The following is a 16,403-nucleotide window of genomic DNA, read 5'->3' as shown; positions in this document are numbered from 1 at the left end:
ACATACTTATGTTGTCGATCTCTTTACTTTAAACGATCGGGAAAAAAGTAAAAAAAAAAAGTTTTAGGGCCCCTATTTTCGGTTTTCGCCTAGGGCCCCTAAAAAACTTGGTACGGCACTGAACCAAATGTTGGTCGATGGACCAATTGAGTATTGGTTGATGAACCAATAAGATACCGATAGCTGAATCAATATAGAATATTACTTCTCAAATATTAATAGTTGAATCAATATTACCAGAAGTAGCAGGTTCTGAACTTTGTTGGCCAAGCCAACACAATGCTAGTTGAAGCAATTAGGGTATTGATAGATGGAACAATTGATAGTCAGAACAAATACTGCTTGATCGCTGAATAATTGACAATTGGACCGAACTAAATATTAATTAAAAAATACTGTTAGCTGGACCAGATATTATATGATTAATTAAAATATTTATTGTCGGATCAATATTAAAAATATTGGTGTTTTAACCTGTCCAGAACTATGCTAGACAGAGCATTAAGTTCAAAGCCCTAATTTTGATCATTGGATGATCAACTGAGAATCAACCAATGGATGAGAGAGGGATCGGCTACATGAGGTGATGGACCGACCATGTAGTGTCTAGGTGCTCGACTGAGCATTCACCAGAGTCCTTTGCAGAGCAGTTGGTGAAAGGATGATTAATTGTTGTTTAGTCATTATTAAAATAATGCTTGACTGAGCAATAGTTGGTAAAGCTTAATCATAGATAAAGGAGTGATCGACCAAGGGGTGTGGAACCGGTTCTTAGTGGTCGTCAGTCAGAGGAAATTACAACACTATCAACTGGACGACTTTATCAAGAGTAGAATAAATTAAAAACTGTATAATGGATTTACTGGATCTAAACAGTAATGTAGTAGTAATTAACTGTTGTAAAGAAGCCAACAAGACTGGTGTTACATTATTTAACAAGGAAAATGCAATGGCAACCTTGGAATACTCTGGTTATCCTCCTAGCTTTCTTTTTGAAACTCTTTATATGAAACAAATTTTTGGCCTTGAACTCTGCTTCCAAGACCAGAGGCAGAGCCAGGATTCTAAGAGAGGGAGTGCAAAAAAAAATATTACTGTAACATTAGAAGACTAGCAAAAAAGCATTCATAGCGACCATAGGACACCAAGATACTGAAAATAATGTAGAAGATGTGATTGTATATGGAGGGCATCTTTCTTTGGCAATTATGGCTCCTAATGTAACATGTGAAACAAAGGCAATGGTGAGTCAATTCGGTGCAATTCATTCTACCGAGCCGGGGACAACCTACACCTAAAGAAAGTAGTATGCAGGTAGAAAGGGAGATACATTGTAACTTCCTACTTGCGGTCTAAACTCTTTTGAGCTTTGTCTGCATAACATGAGAGTGTAAGGGAAAAGTGCTTTGTGTAAGTATAAATAGTGTAGGTCGATAACTAACGACTACAAATAACATTCGAACTTGACTTGCAATAATTTTACTGGAACATAGTCCAAACTTATTTTCCAAATTGGCAATTGTAATTAATCTAGTGTGTTCTATCTTAGCATTCATATCGACACAAAGTGTTTACCTTAATTCAAGTCATCAAAGAAGTTGATAATGAATGGTGGAGCGCAGCTGAAGATAAAATAGGCTCTGCGTACCAATGCATCATTCTCTTTTAAGATAAAATTAGATATGGTGGTATAAAACCTGCATAATCAAAATAAAACAGAATCAGAATGACTAGCCGAGACTGATCCGACCAATGCATTTAAAACATCTTTCCCAATCGCGAAATTCCTGCCAATAATAAGTTCACCAAATTCTTTACTTTCCTGAATTCTTCCTGCAGAAATAAATCATACCAAATAAAAATTAAAAAATTAACTGGAACCTAAATTTAAACTCCAAAATTGAATTGAGAAACTACATGGTCCTGAAGATGTAATCTACACAATTCCAATTATCAATAACACTAGCAAACATACTACCCAAGCACTAAATCTTGCACCCCCTAAAAAAAAAAAAGTAAGAGAAAAAGACATACACTTTACGTTTTTTTTTTTTTTTTTTGCTTCGGTGATGAGAGAAACATGCAGGGTGTTTTCATTTGGACTTTAAGGAGTGCAAACATTGAGATTTTAGGGGTGCAAACCATGTTTCATTCTTATTTTTTTGGCTTGAATAACGAAAGACCTAGTCTAGATTTCGAAAATCAAGGGGTGCAACTGCCAACCCTGATGGGTTGGCTCCGCCCCTGTCCAATTCAAATAAGATATATCAAAATTCTATATAATCTATCTATTTTTGTAGCAAAAGAGAAACATATTAATCCTCAATAGACATGCAAGATTTATAATAGGGATACTAATTTTAGAGAGCCTAATACCATTTCATATGAGACAAGCAAATCTTAACAGATCCCGGCCGTTGGATCGTTTAAATAGTATCCCTTGTTAATCTTAGTATCCCTTATAAATGACGCATTTTCGATCCTAGTCAAATACTCGAGAAGAGCAAGCAACCCTTGACATTTCACATTCCAAAGGAGGCGAACCATTCGCATTCCATTTCTCATACCCAAAGAGAAAAGATACCAACAGGCAGGAGTATATCATCAGTTCGTACACCCCTCCACCGTTTTTATACACACGCGCAGTAAGTAGGTCACACTCACGCGCAAATTCACTACCTTTTTTTCACTCACTCTCTCACACAATTCACCCACTCGAAAGCCATGGCTGAGTTGCAGCAACCAGAAGATCAAAACAATGGCGTTGGAAACACAAACCCTGTCAAAACCCTAGTTCCTGGTGGCGCTGGTGGTGGAAGTAATCAATCTGAGAACCCATTAGGGTTGGGTACTAAAAGACAGCGTCGTCCAAGTGTAAGATTAGGAGATATTGGAGATCAACAAGACAATAACAGAAATAGAAGAAGCAACAAACAACAATGGAATGTTTCTTCTACTAAATTCAGACAGCAACAATCATCTCAAAAGGAGCTTCTTTTACCCGGTAAATCTTCAAAGACTCGACCTTTGTTGAATTTAGGTAATGGTAGTGGTAGTGGTGGTAGTGGTGATTTTGATAATGAAACAATTGAGTCTGAACAAAACCCTAATTTGGATACGCCCATGACTGCAAATAGAAGGGGAAAGTCTAAAAGAGGTGGCTTTTTGGGTGGGGATGGTGGAAGGAATAAAAGGGTTAGGACTAATTGGGTTATGAAAGGTGGAGGAGGAGGAGGAGATGAAGATAATGAGAAATTTAGTGGTGGTGATGATGATAATGAATGGTATAGAGATTTTGATTCTCAAAGCCCTTTGAAAGAAGAAGAAGAAAGTCCTAATCATTTATTAGAAAATACTACTTCGAGGAGAACGAATTCAGGTGTTGAAACGAGACCTGGTACAGATGGGGGTTTATTGGTGGTAAAGAGACCAGTTAGAAGTACTAGAGATAATAGCAACAATCATGGTGGTAATTTTGAATTAGATGTAAGTTCTGATGATAATTGGAAATGTGGAACAAGTTCAGACAGAAATGGTGGTGGTAGAGAGAGGGGGGAAAGAATGAGATGTATGTCACTTGAAGATGGAGTTCAGTCAGTACTTAATGGATTGGGATTAAGTCGATATGCGCCTATTTTTGAGATGCATGAAGTGGATGAAGAAGTTTTGCCGCTTTTGACATTGGAAGATCTTAAAGATATGGGTATTAATGCTGTTGGATCGAGGAGGAAATTGTTTTGTGCTATTCAAAAGTTAGCAAAGGGCTTTTCTTGAAAATATTAGGGTATTTTTTTCTTTTTTGGATGCAGAAAACCCTGGCCGTGCGAGGAATTAAAGAGCAAGCTGAGACGGTTTGATCACATTTTGCGTCTATTACTTTTTATTTTACTTTTATCAGATAGATCTCTTGCTTTTTTTTCTTATTATTTTCCCATCTGTATACCTATATAGATATTTATTGACGCCATTTAACGGATATGTTACAAAACAACGCAATCAATTCTTTTGAGACTATTAGAGAACAGATGAAAACCAGGTGGATTTAGCGAATGGTAACTAGTGTCTTATACCAGTTTGTATGATTGTGTTACTTAGAATGATCAAACATTTCCTTGTCATGCAAGAATCTGCAAGTCACTTTTCATTCCATCTGGAATTCTAAATGCTTAATTGTCCCATAACATTATGCTCAAGTTGCTCAAGTTATTAGCATCTCATCTTTGATCCAACATTGCTGGTGTGTAACATCTAGTAGTTGTTATTGTTATTCCTCGTTGTTGGTAACCTAGTATATTTTGTTGTGTATTAGTCTACCATCTTTAGATTTTATGTTTGTGCTGCTCCAGACGGAAGATTGTCTTTTAGTTGATCTTTATGCTAGTTATGGTATTTTTAGAAGAGGGGTCAAAACTTTTTAGTGGTGATTACAATATACTCTTGCACTTGCACTAAGATTATCGGAGCTGTGGACTATGATGACAGACCCATGTGCTAAATGCCTATCATCATCCATGATGTGCAAATGTTGCAGCGTTAGTATCAGAAAATGGCAGTAAGCTTGGTCCATTAGTTCTGTATGCTTTTCTTTTATTTCCAATATGGATAGATGTGTTATGCACATATGGTAAAACAATTTTAATAATTGCTTTACTCGATCTATCAAACATTTACTCCTTGTGCAAGGGATTTCAAGTTACCTTCCATGCATCGGAAGCCTTAAATGATCTGTAACTGTTCTGCGTCTCATGTTTGAGCAACATTTTAACAGCGACTCCTTCTCACAGTGTTTAATTGGTATTCTCTGTATTTAGGGTATTCTAGATGACGTACCATTTTTGCGTAGTCATGGTATAGATGAGTCTTAGTGTTTCACGAACTTGGCTTTTCTATTCTGATGTTGCCTTCTTTAGCCTTTTATGTGTCTGTTCTAATGTTCTTGTCGAACAACAATTAGTAATGTTCTCCTGTCCTAGGCAATCCTTTAGGTGCTGTAGCTGTAATTGCACCTTATTCTTGTGTTAGTGCTCATGAAAGATTATCGGCGCCAGGCCTTGCTTCATACATGATGTACGAGAATTGCTGTATTTCCAGAATCTTCCTGAATTGATTCATCTTATCCCAAGGGCAGGGAGGAAACGCAGTGATTCCTTCAGAGTTACCACTCATATGATCATATGGCCCCTTGTACAGTCTATTTGATTTGATCACATTTTTCTGTATGTATAACCCGCTGAACACGAGATTTAATTTTACTATATATTTTGTTGCATCTAGTTTTGCCTATACGTTTTTGTCTGAAACTTTGCGTTCTTTGCTCCATTGGAAGTCTGACTAGTGTGTTTAAGCTGCTGCTGCACAGTAAGATGGATTGATCGATCTTTTTTCTTTTTTTTTTTTGAAAGGAGGGTTCATTCATCGATCTTATTACTGCACAGAGCGAATATGAAGGAGCTTTTTGGGTTTTTTCCTTCAACCAGCAGTTTTTATCAACTGTTTTATATGTTTTGTTACTTCCTTCAAGTTGTTTGCAATTCAGTTCGAGTTCTAAACAAATCCGGACGAAACCAAATAGGGGTCGATCCTAAATATTATGATTATCAGGCGGTAATTTACTGATAAGGAAAAAATTGAGAATGTTAAACAATTTCTAATCCAAGCTCTCCATGTACCATCAAAATCCATTTTGAATAGGATTTCGTTTAGAAATTCCAATTCACATTATCAAAAGACTTTTCAAAATCAAGCTTGCAAGCCAACCCCGGTTTGATGAAGTCTAGAATCCACACATTCATTAGCTATAAACACTCCATCAAGAATTTGTCTTCCTTTAATGAAACTAGATTGAGATGGAAGATATAACTTTAGGCGCTCCGTTAAGACCTTTGAGATGATTTTGTACATACTCCCAATAAGACTAATGGGCCGAAAATCCTTGACTTCCTCTACACCTACTTTTTTAGGGATAAGAGCAATGAAATTATTTCCCAACGACTTATCAAGAACACTATAATCGTGAAATTCTTCAAAAACTTTCATCAGATCTTCTTTTAGAAAACACACTCAAACATGCAGAGTGTGAAGAAAGTAAGAGAAAAATGAAAGTTGAAGTGAGTCTCCATTTTTTAAGTTTAGCTAAGAGGCTAAGGCCCAGGACTCTTAATTTATAAAGTACATGGGAACCATGCCTCATGATTTATAGAATTAGTAATATAAATAGAGTGTACCTTTATTTTGTTGATGGGTCAGTTGTGGCCCCTAAATACTACTAGCAATTATTAGATCTAGGGTTCGAACCCTTACCTTCTCCAAGGGAGGGAGCATGAGAACCATCAGGTCACTTGATGGTTCTCAATCGACTGTACTAACTACATTGAGAATAAAAACCAGTTTGGTCCAAATTGAATTAAGATCCTTTAATCAGAACCCATATGTGAGAAGTACTTTCACAAATAGGGAGATGTTGATAAATGTTGATGGTGGGTTTTTGTTCAAGGCTAAAATTGTAAAAGCCGAACTTAATACGTTGACATCCTGCAGAGGATAAGGCTATCTGAGTGATGAATACTTCTTCACTTTACTAATTCACCTAGAATAGAGCATGTGGAAACAATCTCAGTATTCTGTGAATTAAATACACCCAGAACGGAGCATGTAGCAACAGTCCCGATATTCTGTGGATTTATGGCATTATTAATTAATGCATGATTAGCCTTGTATTTCCTGTGTTGTTCCGGTAGAACTCTCATTATTGGTGTGACGACCGAGTGTTGCTCTTAGCAGAGTAACACGAATCTCCAAGTGTCAATAGTGAGGCATGCACGAAATACCCGTACAGGCTACATCTCTCGGTGTGTTATACTAGCCCGATTGAGCATATTTCCTAAGGGAAATATGGATTGCCCATGTCAGTCTCAGAAACAATCACGACCACGCAGGTTGGACGCATGATTTAACCAGCCTAAACGATCCTCAGCAGGAGCATGCTATCACTGCAATGACCACCAGCGGGCCCGTTTATGCCATGGCCGGTCGAACACATGCTATGCCCCCAAAACAGCCACCAAACGCCAGCCCTGGAGAAGGATGGTCGAGCTGGTATGGAGTGGCTAGTATGCGCAAGGCTGTCAAAAACAGTCTCAAAGAATTCGCGACAGTCCAACTTCGCAAGCCAAGTTGGACGGCTTAGATCGTTCGTGATTGACCGGAGAAGCGTTGACATGCACATTGGTGGGCCCACTTTTCACCTACATGATCGGCTGTCTCACGACCAAGACATGGAGCAATAAACATTTTCTCAAAACATGGCTGGCGTGATGCTTTAAAAGCCATGGAAACACCACTAGTGTCTTAAATTGATCACGACCATCCAACTTCGCAAGCATAGATGGATGGCTTAGATCACACTTAGGATCGTGGAACAAGTACACACATGCTCACCGCCCGCCCAACGTGGGCCCCACACGATCGGTCTCCCCAAAAGAAGAGTGTAGCTTGCTAAACCGATCGGTTGAAGTTGCACGGGTATGAACTATACAAAACCCTAATTAGGGTTTGCGACATGTTACATGTGTCGTTAATCGATCACGAGCGTCCATCTTTGCAAGCTTGGATGGACGGTGTAGATATAGACTTAAGAGGTCCCAAGCATGCAACATGATCACTGTGGGCTCGTCTGCACGTATGACCGATCGGCCTAGGCCAACCATGGCTGAACGCCTCGAAATGCGCCCCCAAAATAGGGATGTCATGCGGTTTCCAATTCCTTTGCGGCAACGGATTTCTGTCGAAAAACCGATCTCAACCACTCACCTTTGTCGGTCAGACTGAGTGGCCTAAATCCCACCTTCGCGAGACGAGCCAGCATGGACATGTACACTAACGGGCCGCCTCCATGCAGGACCCATCGGTCCCACCAAAACTGGCTCCCATGCTTGAGTTCGATCAAGCCAAAGAGTGATGCTTGCGCACTTCTTTAAAACCTAATATTCCATCAACCGTCGCAAATAAGGGTCTTAAGCCATCTCGTCCGTCCAACTTCGCTAGCTTGGTCGGACAACCTAGGTTAAGAGCTAGAAGACCAATGAAGCGTCTCTGTGATCACCGTTCGCCACTCTTCCACATGGAGCGATGTACCATGAGATGGCTCTCCCATGAGGCTTCCAAACGATCGCTCGAAGATGGCTAGACGTGTTGATGTTTTAAGACGCTTAAATCCGCGACTTATTCGGTTAAGCCTTAAAACAGCGATGCTTCATATGTATTGATTATACTCGATGCATTACATGCATAGAATACACACGATATTTTATAAATATCAATTTCCTAAATAGCTTAGTTATTTAGCCTAGCATCGCATGCTACTTCATGTGGGTACCACGATCCACACATTCGAGACATCAAGCATGTCACAAACTGGGGGATACTTACTGGGGTATCGGTCTGGCGGTTTACAGTGTGCATCGTGCAACGCGCCATCACAAGAACGTGTCAGGAAGACATGGACGGTTAGTGATGATGGAGGAAGTGGGCAAAGACTGCTCGTGTGACATTAACGCACGACCCCACTATCCCATCACTCCACTTCCTCCACTTCCCACGAGAGACGAGGGTTATGCTCAATGGCTTGTATAAATAGGTTCTCCTCCCTATTTCCAAAACAGACAAAAACCAAGTGTTGATATAACGTATTCAAACACTCAGAGCTGATTGCTTACATTTTTACAAGCCAGTTCATATTTCTGATACAAGTCATAAACAGCCAACACCTTCACACTCTCAACACCTTCTTCGCTTCCCTCCCTAAGATCAACCCCATCTCCTTCACTTTGTGACTGAAGCAAGTCTGGAACGACCATTTCTTGTTTTAGGCCAGAATTGTACAGATTGATCTCTCGAATCATAAAGCATTCCCGTGCAGTGCATTTATTTAGGGTTTATATTCGTTTCTCATCCACACACACCCAAATTTACCAAAAATCGCAGAAACAGTTTTCACCCATAAACAATTGGCGACCAAAGTGGGAGGTTAATCTCTCGGTTGCAAAACTCAATTTCTCAATATCCGTTCAATTCCTCTCAATTTTGAAGGGGTATATCTTAGATCCAATTCAATCATTAACCTATTCATTTTTCACTGATTCCGGCTTTCATCTCCCAATTTATTCTCGCCCGCTAGATTCTTCGGAGGCCATGGATAATTCGGGCATCATCGGAAGTGTGGATAGGATGTTGGAGGATGTCCTGGAAAATCAAGCTGGTATCACTAGAAGGCAGAGCGAGACATTCCGCCTTTTGAACGATACAGCATCCCAATTACAAGAAGGCTCGGCAAGCATTTACCCGGTCACAAATGGTGTAAGAAACGATAAATCCTTATTTGGTAGCCTTACTAACGGAGATGCAGAAAGAGCGCGTAGCCGCAGGGGGATCAGGAAAGACGAGCAGCATGATCCAGCTGGAAACGGAGACTCGAGATAACTCGACTTATCAGAAATACCACAACGCTTGCCGGATAAAGAAAAGGAGCATGCGGCTTACGAAGCCTTGCTGGAAGATTTATATCTCAAAGCCCTTTTCGAAGTTCAGAAGGCTGCCCAATCCGCAACAACTTTTCATCCAAGTGAAGAAATGCTTGAGGAGGGAGAAATCAATCAAAGATCATACGAATACAGGGGTTGGGAGCGTTCTACTCATTCACCCAACAATGATGTTATCGCCAATATGACGCCTTCTGCGTTCTGGAAAAGCCGCACGGCTAAGCGGGCCGCGGATATGATAACACACGCTGGTTTTCCAACTCCCTCTCTGAAGCGTGCTTCACATCAAGGCTAAAGAGAGGCGTCACGACGTCCGCTAGCGCAAGAAAAGCTAGACTCAAGATATCCGCATTTCCCGTTCCCAATGAAGAAGATATTGGAGTTGTTGGAGGCATGGGTACGAGACGGAGAAGTGAAACTGCCGTCCGTGTGGCGTCCACCGACTAATGAAGAAATGGCAGACCCGAGGTATTGTCATTATCACCGATTTTTTCACCACCCTACCAGTGAATGCAACGTCTTGAAGCGCATTGTTCAAGAGAAGCTTAATCCAGAAAAGCTGCTTTCCCCATCCGAAAATTAGCGTGTACACTCTTCTTGTAGAATGTATCTGGAAATACTCATTTCATGCGAACGAAGTTTCAGAGGACAAGTAAGTTCTATCAGACAATTTTTACAAGATAGTTTTAGATCCTACTGGGGACTTGACGTCCCACACACCGAGCAAGAGACTCGATGATCACATATCGTGTTTGTTCCCTCTCATGTTTTCCTTTTCACACGATATTTGCAATCTCATATGATGTATATAATATCGTTATAATAACCACATTATTCATAACCAAAATGCAAGTTTCATTCAGGATAATTTTCAGAAAAAATAATTCGCTAAAATTATCTCAAAAATGAGCCAATTCAGAATTCAACTACCTATTAATTCAAAACCTAAAATCAAGTTGTGAAAGTAAATCCTCACATCACTCAAAGGTACCTAAAAGAAGAAAAGCACAAGTAGGTGGCGTAAATCATTCAAGGAAAGTCCTTCAGCAACAACTCGTCCTTCTGTGAGAGAGCGACTTTCATTTTCTGGAGAGCAACCTGCTTCATCTTCAACTCTTTAGACAACCTTCTTCAACTCTTTAGACAACCTTTCAATCTCTTCTTCATGGCGAGAAATACAGTCTGCGGAGGGAACTTCACCTTCAACTTCTGAACCTCCTCGGTGTCGGAAAACCCTTTGAAGAACCAAGAAGAATTGAACTCATACTTCATGAACACGTCCCGGTGGAACTCCCAGTTTGAAATCATTTCTTCAGTAGTCGTGCGGCCAGTCATGACACTCATACCGTGGATGGTGGATAAAGATTCTTCAACACGCTTGGCCAATGGGAAGCGAGTCTTAAGTTTTCTGGTGGTAGAAATATGGTCGTGCTTCTTCCATATTTTGGTGTATAACTTCTCATATTTATCCGGCACACTGAATCCTCCAACCAGCACATGACCTATATAAGGAGTGTCGAAAGGAATCTCAAAGATGGCTCCATGAGCAACGAGTTGCATCACCAACACTTCGTCATAAGCCTTTTCGGCTGCAAAAGATCCTGTGATTGCTTTATCGATTGTCGGAGCTTGTTGTTCAGGAGATTCTTTGGAGGGAGCTACCTCAACAATTGCGGATGTTGTCACTCCTGCGTTCCTCGTGATGTTTGTTTCACTCTGAAGCCTGATTTCTGCCACGGCCTCATCTACAAGTTCACTAAGGTTACCGCTCTGGGAGGCATTTCTTTTAGTTGAGCTTGCACCATCTTTGTCATTATCTTGAAGAGGATCAGTATCGCCGGATTTCTCGTTATGAAGAACAGTATCGCTAGACTGCTCGTTATGAATACGTGTCAATCTTGTGAAAACGTTTTCTTTCGGGATTCCCTGATTTCAAAACAAGAATCACCTTTAATAAGGATTACTCCAGAAGAATGAAATTAAAGAATCAACAAAAGGGATTTGAAATACTTGCATATTAGAAGAATTGAAAGACACGGGACCGCATGATTGCTTCTTGGCCTGGGGACTGCAGTCAGTAGTATCGCCCTGGTTCGTTTGCCTGGGAGCGGCTTCAATAGTTTGAATTGCCTCAAAATGTCAGGAGACGGCTCACCGCGGGAAACTGACGCGACTTCGTCAGAAAATTCTTGGAAAACTAATAGATGCTCCCTCCAAAAGTCCTTATACTTGGGGGTTGCCACTGGCCTTCTTTCGATACACGGGAAGGGAAAACTCTGCTTTGGTGTGAAAATGTCATCATTAAGAATAGATGGGATAAGATTCTCCGAAGGTGCTGGTAGACGAATGAATGGAACACCGTGGTAAAATACCATTTGGCGCGCAGCCCTGTCGATATTATAGGGAACGAAAGTAAGGACTCCATCAAAGAGGGAGGGGATATATCCTGGTATAGAACTTCGCAGAAAGATGGATTCTCCAAGACTCATGGATTTCCCCTCAAGAGGTAACACAACGCCAGAGACAGTAGTAGAAGTTTCCGCTTGAACCACGGAAGGATAGACTGGTCCCCATGGGCGGAAATCTATGGTGTACACATTATCAAGAAAATCAATAAGCCTCCACTCGAGCTTTGGACGCCTATTCTGCCAACGGAGTATTCTCAAACCACCATATAAACTAGGAATCGAAGTTGCCGGGACAGGTGCATAACCCTTGAAATGTTCCCACAAGCATGCCTGAAGAAAAGCGACGTGGATATACGACTCCACTTTCTTATATCTGTTGGAAGCATACATTTCTACCGCCAAAGCATCCTGATGACAATATAACGATCCGAGGAATAAGGAGCCCAAAGTGAGAACCACACCTTTCGCCAACTTTATAGCGAACATGACGAGATAACTCCTTATGGTATTCTTTCCAGAACCATCATCAAAGATGTTCCTCGACAGCCATAAAGACAGGAACGCAACTACACTGAGTTCGTCATCCAATACTTGACCCGGCCTTGGATTTGCAGGGGACCACTCGGATACCCACCAAGTGTAAAAGCACTTCGCGTTCTTTTTCTATTTCCCGTACTCACCCACCTTCTGAAGTATGGCATCGTAGACAACGTTTTCTTCGACAGATAACTCGCTTTGAAGATTTCCAGCAATGGGGAGATTCATCAATACGGATACGCTCTCAAGGGTGATGGTCATTTCTCCCCACCTACATATAAATGTGTGCGTGGAAGGACGCTATCGAGAAATTAAAGTAATTAAGCCTGGGATGTCTTTCTTAATATGAAGGGCTGCATATGCCATAACCGCATCAAGGATCTGCGCTCTGGTCAAGTTCTCTTTGATTTTCTCGTTGCTCAACATACGCCTCATCCATCCTTCATAGGATCTCAGTGGAGTCTGACAAGTCTTAAAGTCAATAGGAGAAGGCGGATACTCTTTCTTATGGAGATAGAATCTCATCACATACACTAAAGAAGACGACGGAACCTCTTCATTTTTCAAGCCTATAAGCTGATAAGCACGAAAGTGCGACGCATTTTCACCCATAAATACATTAGGGGACTCATTTTATCACTAATAAACTTGTTTTAAGTCTTTTCAAGAAAAATAAGCTCTTTTGGAAAAATAGATCGTAAAAAGTGTTAAAAGCAGCCAGAGGAACTGATAAAGGCACCCATCATTTCAGATACGGTCACCCAACTTGTTAAAGACACCCAACAAATGAACAAATGGATAGAGGCACCCTCTTCTTCTTCATTTGAAACAGATTCACATAATTTATGAGAGATCTCAAAGAATTAAGGCAAAGATATCTTGTTGCCTATTATACAAGAAGTTTTCATATCTTGAAGTTAAAAGAGATAATATATTGATGAGTTTGTTTTTATTGAAAAGGATAAAGAAAATCTGTGGTTTTATTTATAAATAAAAATAATAATAATATCCCCAGGATTTTATTCTAGCAAATAGAGGAAGATGTGTGATAATGGAGAAACAAATTATTCCTGAGATATATTTCATCAAAGAGAAGATTTGGTGGAGTTATGGGAGAATATTTTGAAAAGATGTTTGAGTAATGGGTTGTTGTGTGTAAATAGGGTGCTAATACGACCAAACAGGAGGAAGAGAGGGGGGAGTTTTGGTAGAGAAAAATTGTTGCGTTTAATTTTTCTTCATTTTCACCATTGTAAACACCATTTGAGCTATTAATTATATTTTTTTTGAGTGTGTTTTCATCATGAGAATCTAAACCCCAACATTGGGTCGACGGAGGAAGCCGAACTTCACACATGGGTGAATTTGTATTATTTTCTGTATGACTTTTGCACTTATTTTAAATTGATTTATGATTCGAATTAATTAGTTATCATTTTATTAGATGGATCATGCTTGCTTAGATGTTTGATGTCCCATGCTTACAATTTATAACTAATGTTTTGAGGATCTACTTTGGCAAAACAAGAGTCGATGTTTTATTAATTTATTGAACTTTAATTGTTGAGAATAAATAAATTGAACCATGTGTTATGAATTCGGTGGAATTCTAGTCCCAATAGATCTCTCTTTTATTTATTATTTTATCTAAACCTTTAAATTTAGTCTTCACAAGTCTTAGAGTTTGAATCCTTATTACAACAACGAAAATCAAAAACATTATCATTTTGGCGCCGCCGACACGGATTTGTTTTTAGATTAATTTTTTAGGTTTATTTATTTTTATTTTGTACAGTATTTTTATTTCATTTTAGATTTTTTTTCTTCCTTTTTATGCGTTTCTTTTTGTATTTCTTTTCAGGGACTTTTTGAGAATGATGACTTCTTCTGAGGAGACGTCACCTACGATGACGTTGGCGGAATATATGCGTAGAAAGTCAAATTATCAGGAAACCTCATTTGAGATGACTTTTGCTGAATATATGCGTAGCCAATGGTATGGAGTTTCTACTCTACATGAGGTAAGTGAAGAATCTTCTCTAGAGATGTATGAGAAGTATTACAAGCACACACCGCCTAGTTTGGAACAAAAATTGAGAGTTCTTGAATGTCAAAGATTATTTGCTGATGATGATGAATCTGGTAGTGACTCTCTGTTCCAAACAGAACATATAGATGGCCCTGTGGATGATTATGTGGATGATTTGCCTAATTCCATAGATGAATCTACCTCACAAGATCATTCACCCGACTTAGAGGTTGTTTCTAGACCCATAGACTTCCAAAAGTTGCCTAATTTAGGGTTAGAATTGTGTGCTTCTAACGTATTGTTGGATTACTTTGCATCTAATTACCCAGAGGACTTGCCTATTCCTGATATCGTGCATGAATCAACTGATATTTCCCCAGTCTCAATAGAATCCTGATATTTTGTTCTTTACGCACTTCCTTGTGCAGTAAAAACTTGTTTTAGGGGTAAATCTTGGTTTTTGATAGTTTCAATGTCACCATATTTTCATAGCATAATTGTGAAGCTGTCGTTTGTAAATACTGTATTTTAGGTTGATCCCCAAATTTTCAGACTGTTAATTTTTTGGGATCTTTTTTGTATATTCCAGTAGGTGTACTTTTATCTTATTTATTTTTATATTTTGTTTACTTTTTCCATTATGAATTTCACATCTTAAGTTTTGCGTTGGATGACTCAATTACATTGAGGACAATGTAATGTTTAAGTGTGGGGGAGTGGTTAACTTTTTACTTTAGTGTTTCAGGAGTTTCATTGCAAATCATGATCAGTTGTTGAACGGGTCTATTGAAGGTTTGTAGGTAGTTTATGACCAGCTGTTGAGCGGGTATAAAAAAAATTGTAGTTGTTAGGGTTATGACCAGCTGTGTAGCGGGTCTTTTCTTTTTTCTTGCACATTATGACCAACTGTGTAGCGGGTCTCTTTCTCTCTATCTTATTATATGACCATCCGTGTAGCGGGTCTTTTCATTTTTTTCTTACATGTTATGGCCAGCTGTGTAGCGGGTCTTTAAAAAAAAAAAGTTATGACCAGTTGTGTAGCGGGTCTCTCTCTATCTTATTATATGACCAGTTGTGTAACGGGTTAATTTTTCTGTTTTACTCGAGGACTAGCAAAATGTAAGTGTGGGGGAATTTGATAAGCACGAAAGTGCGACGCATTTTCACCCATAAATACATTAGCTGAGACTCATTTTATCACTAATAAACTTGTTTTAAGTCTTTTCAAGGAAATAAGCTCTTTTGGAAAAATAGATCGAAAAAAGTGTTAAAAGCAGCCAGAGGAACTGATAAAGGCACCCATCATTTCAGATACGGTCACCCAACTTGTTAAAGACACCCAACAAATGAACAAATGGATAGAGGCACCCTCTTCTTCTTCATTTGAAACAGATTCAAATAATTTATGGGAGATCTCAAAGATTTAAGGCAAAGATATCTTGTTGCCTATTATACAAGAAGTTTTCATATCTTGAAGTTAAAAGAGATAATATATTGATGAGTTTGTTTTTATTGAAAAGGATAAAGAAAATCTGTGGTTTTATTTATAAATAAAAATAATAATAATATCCCCAGGATTTTATTCTAGCAAATAAAGGAAGATGTGTGATAATGGAGAAAGAAATTATTCCTGAGATATCTTTCATCAAAGAGAAGATCTGGTGGAGTTATGGAAGAATATTTTGAAAAGATGTTTGAGTAATGGGTTGTTGTGTATAAATAGGGTGCTAATAGGACCAAACAGGAGGAAGAGAGGGGGGAGTTTTGGTAGAGCAAAATTGTTGCGTTTAATTTTTCTTCATTTTCACCATTGTAAACACCATTTGAGCTATTAATTATATTTTTTTGAGTGTGTTTTCATCATGAGAAGCTAAACCTCAACATTGGGTCGAC

At 39.2% G+C, this 16,403-nt stretch overlaps 1 protein-coding gene across 1 annotated transcript; it reads left to right on the top strand.

The window, feature by feature from the left end:
- Nucleotides 1–2,525: 2,525 nt before the first annotated feature.
- On the top strand, nt 2,526–4,007 carry LOC113281144 (ankyrin repeat and SAM domain-containing protein 6-like). Its single transcript, XM_026529803.1, has one exon. The coding sequence runs from the start codon at nt 2,725–2,727 to the stop codon at nt 3,772–3,774; it is 1,050 nt and encodes a 349-aa protein (XP_026385588.1). The 5' UTR covers nt 2,526–2,724; the 3' UTR covers nt 3,775–4,007.
- Nucleotides 4,008–16,403: the final 12,396 nt, after the last annotated feature.

Source organism: Papaver somniferum, chromosome 5 (assembly GCF_003573695.1).
Source record: "Papaver somniferum cultivar HN1 chromosome 5, ASM357369v1, whole genome shotgun sequence".
NCBI lineage: Eukaryota > Viridiplantae > Streptophyta > Magnoliopsida > Ranunculales > Papaveraceae > Papaver > Papaver somniferum.
Note: the sequence above shows the minus strand (reverse complement) of the source record. Positions and strands in the feature narration are given on the sequence as shown.

Coding starts and splice junctions, on each gene's coding strand:
- LOC113281144 (XM_026529803.1), top strand. CDS start 2,725: ATGGCTGAGTTGCAGCAACCAGAAGATCAAAACAATGGCGTTGGAAAC.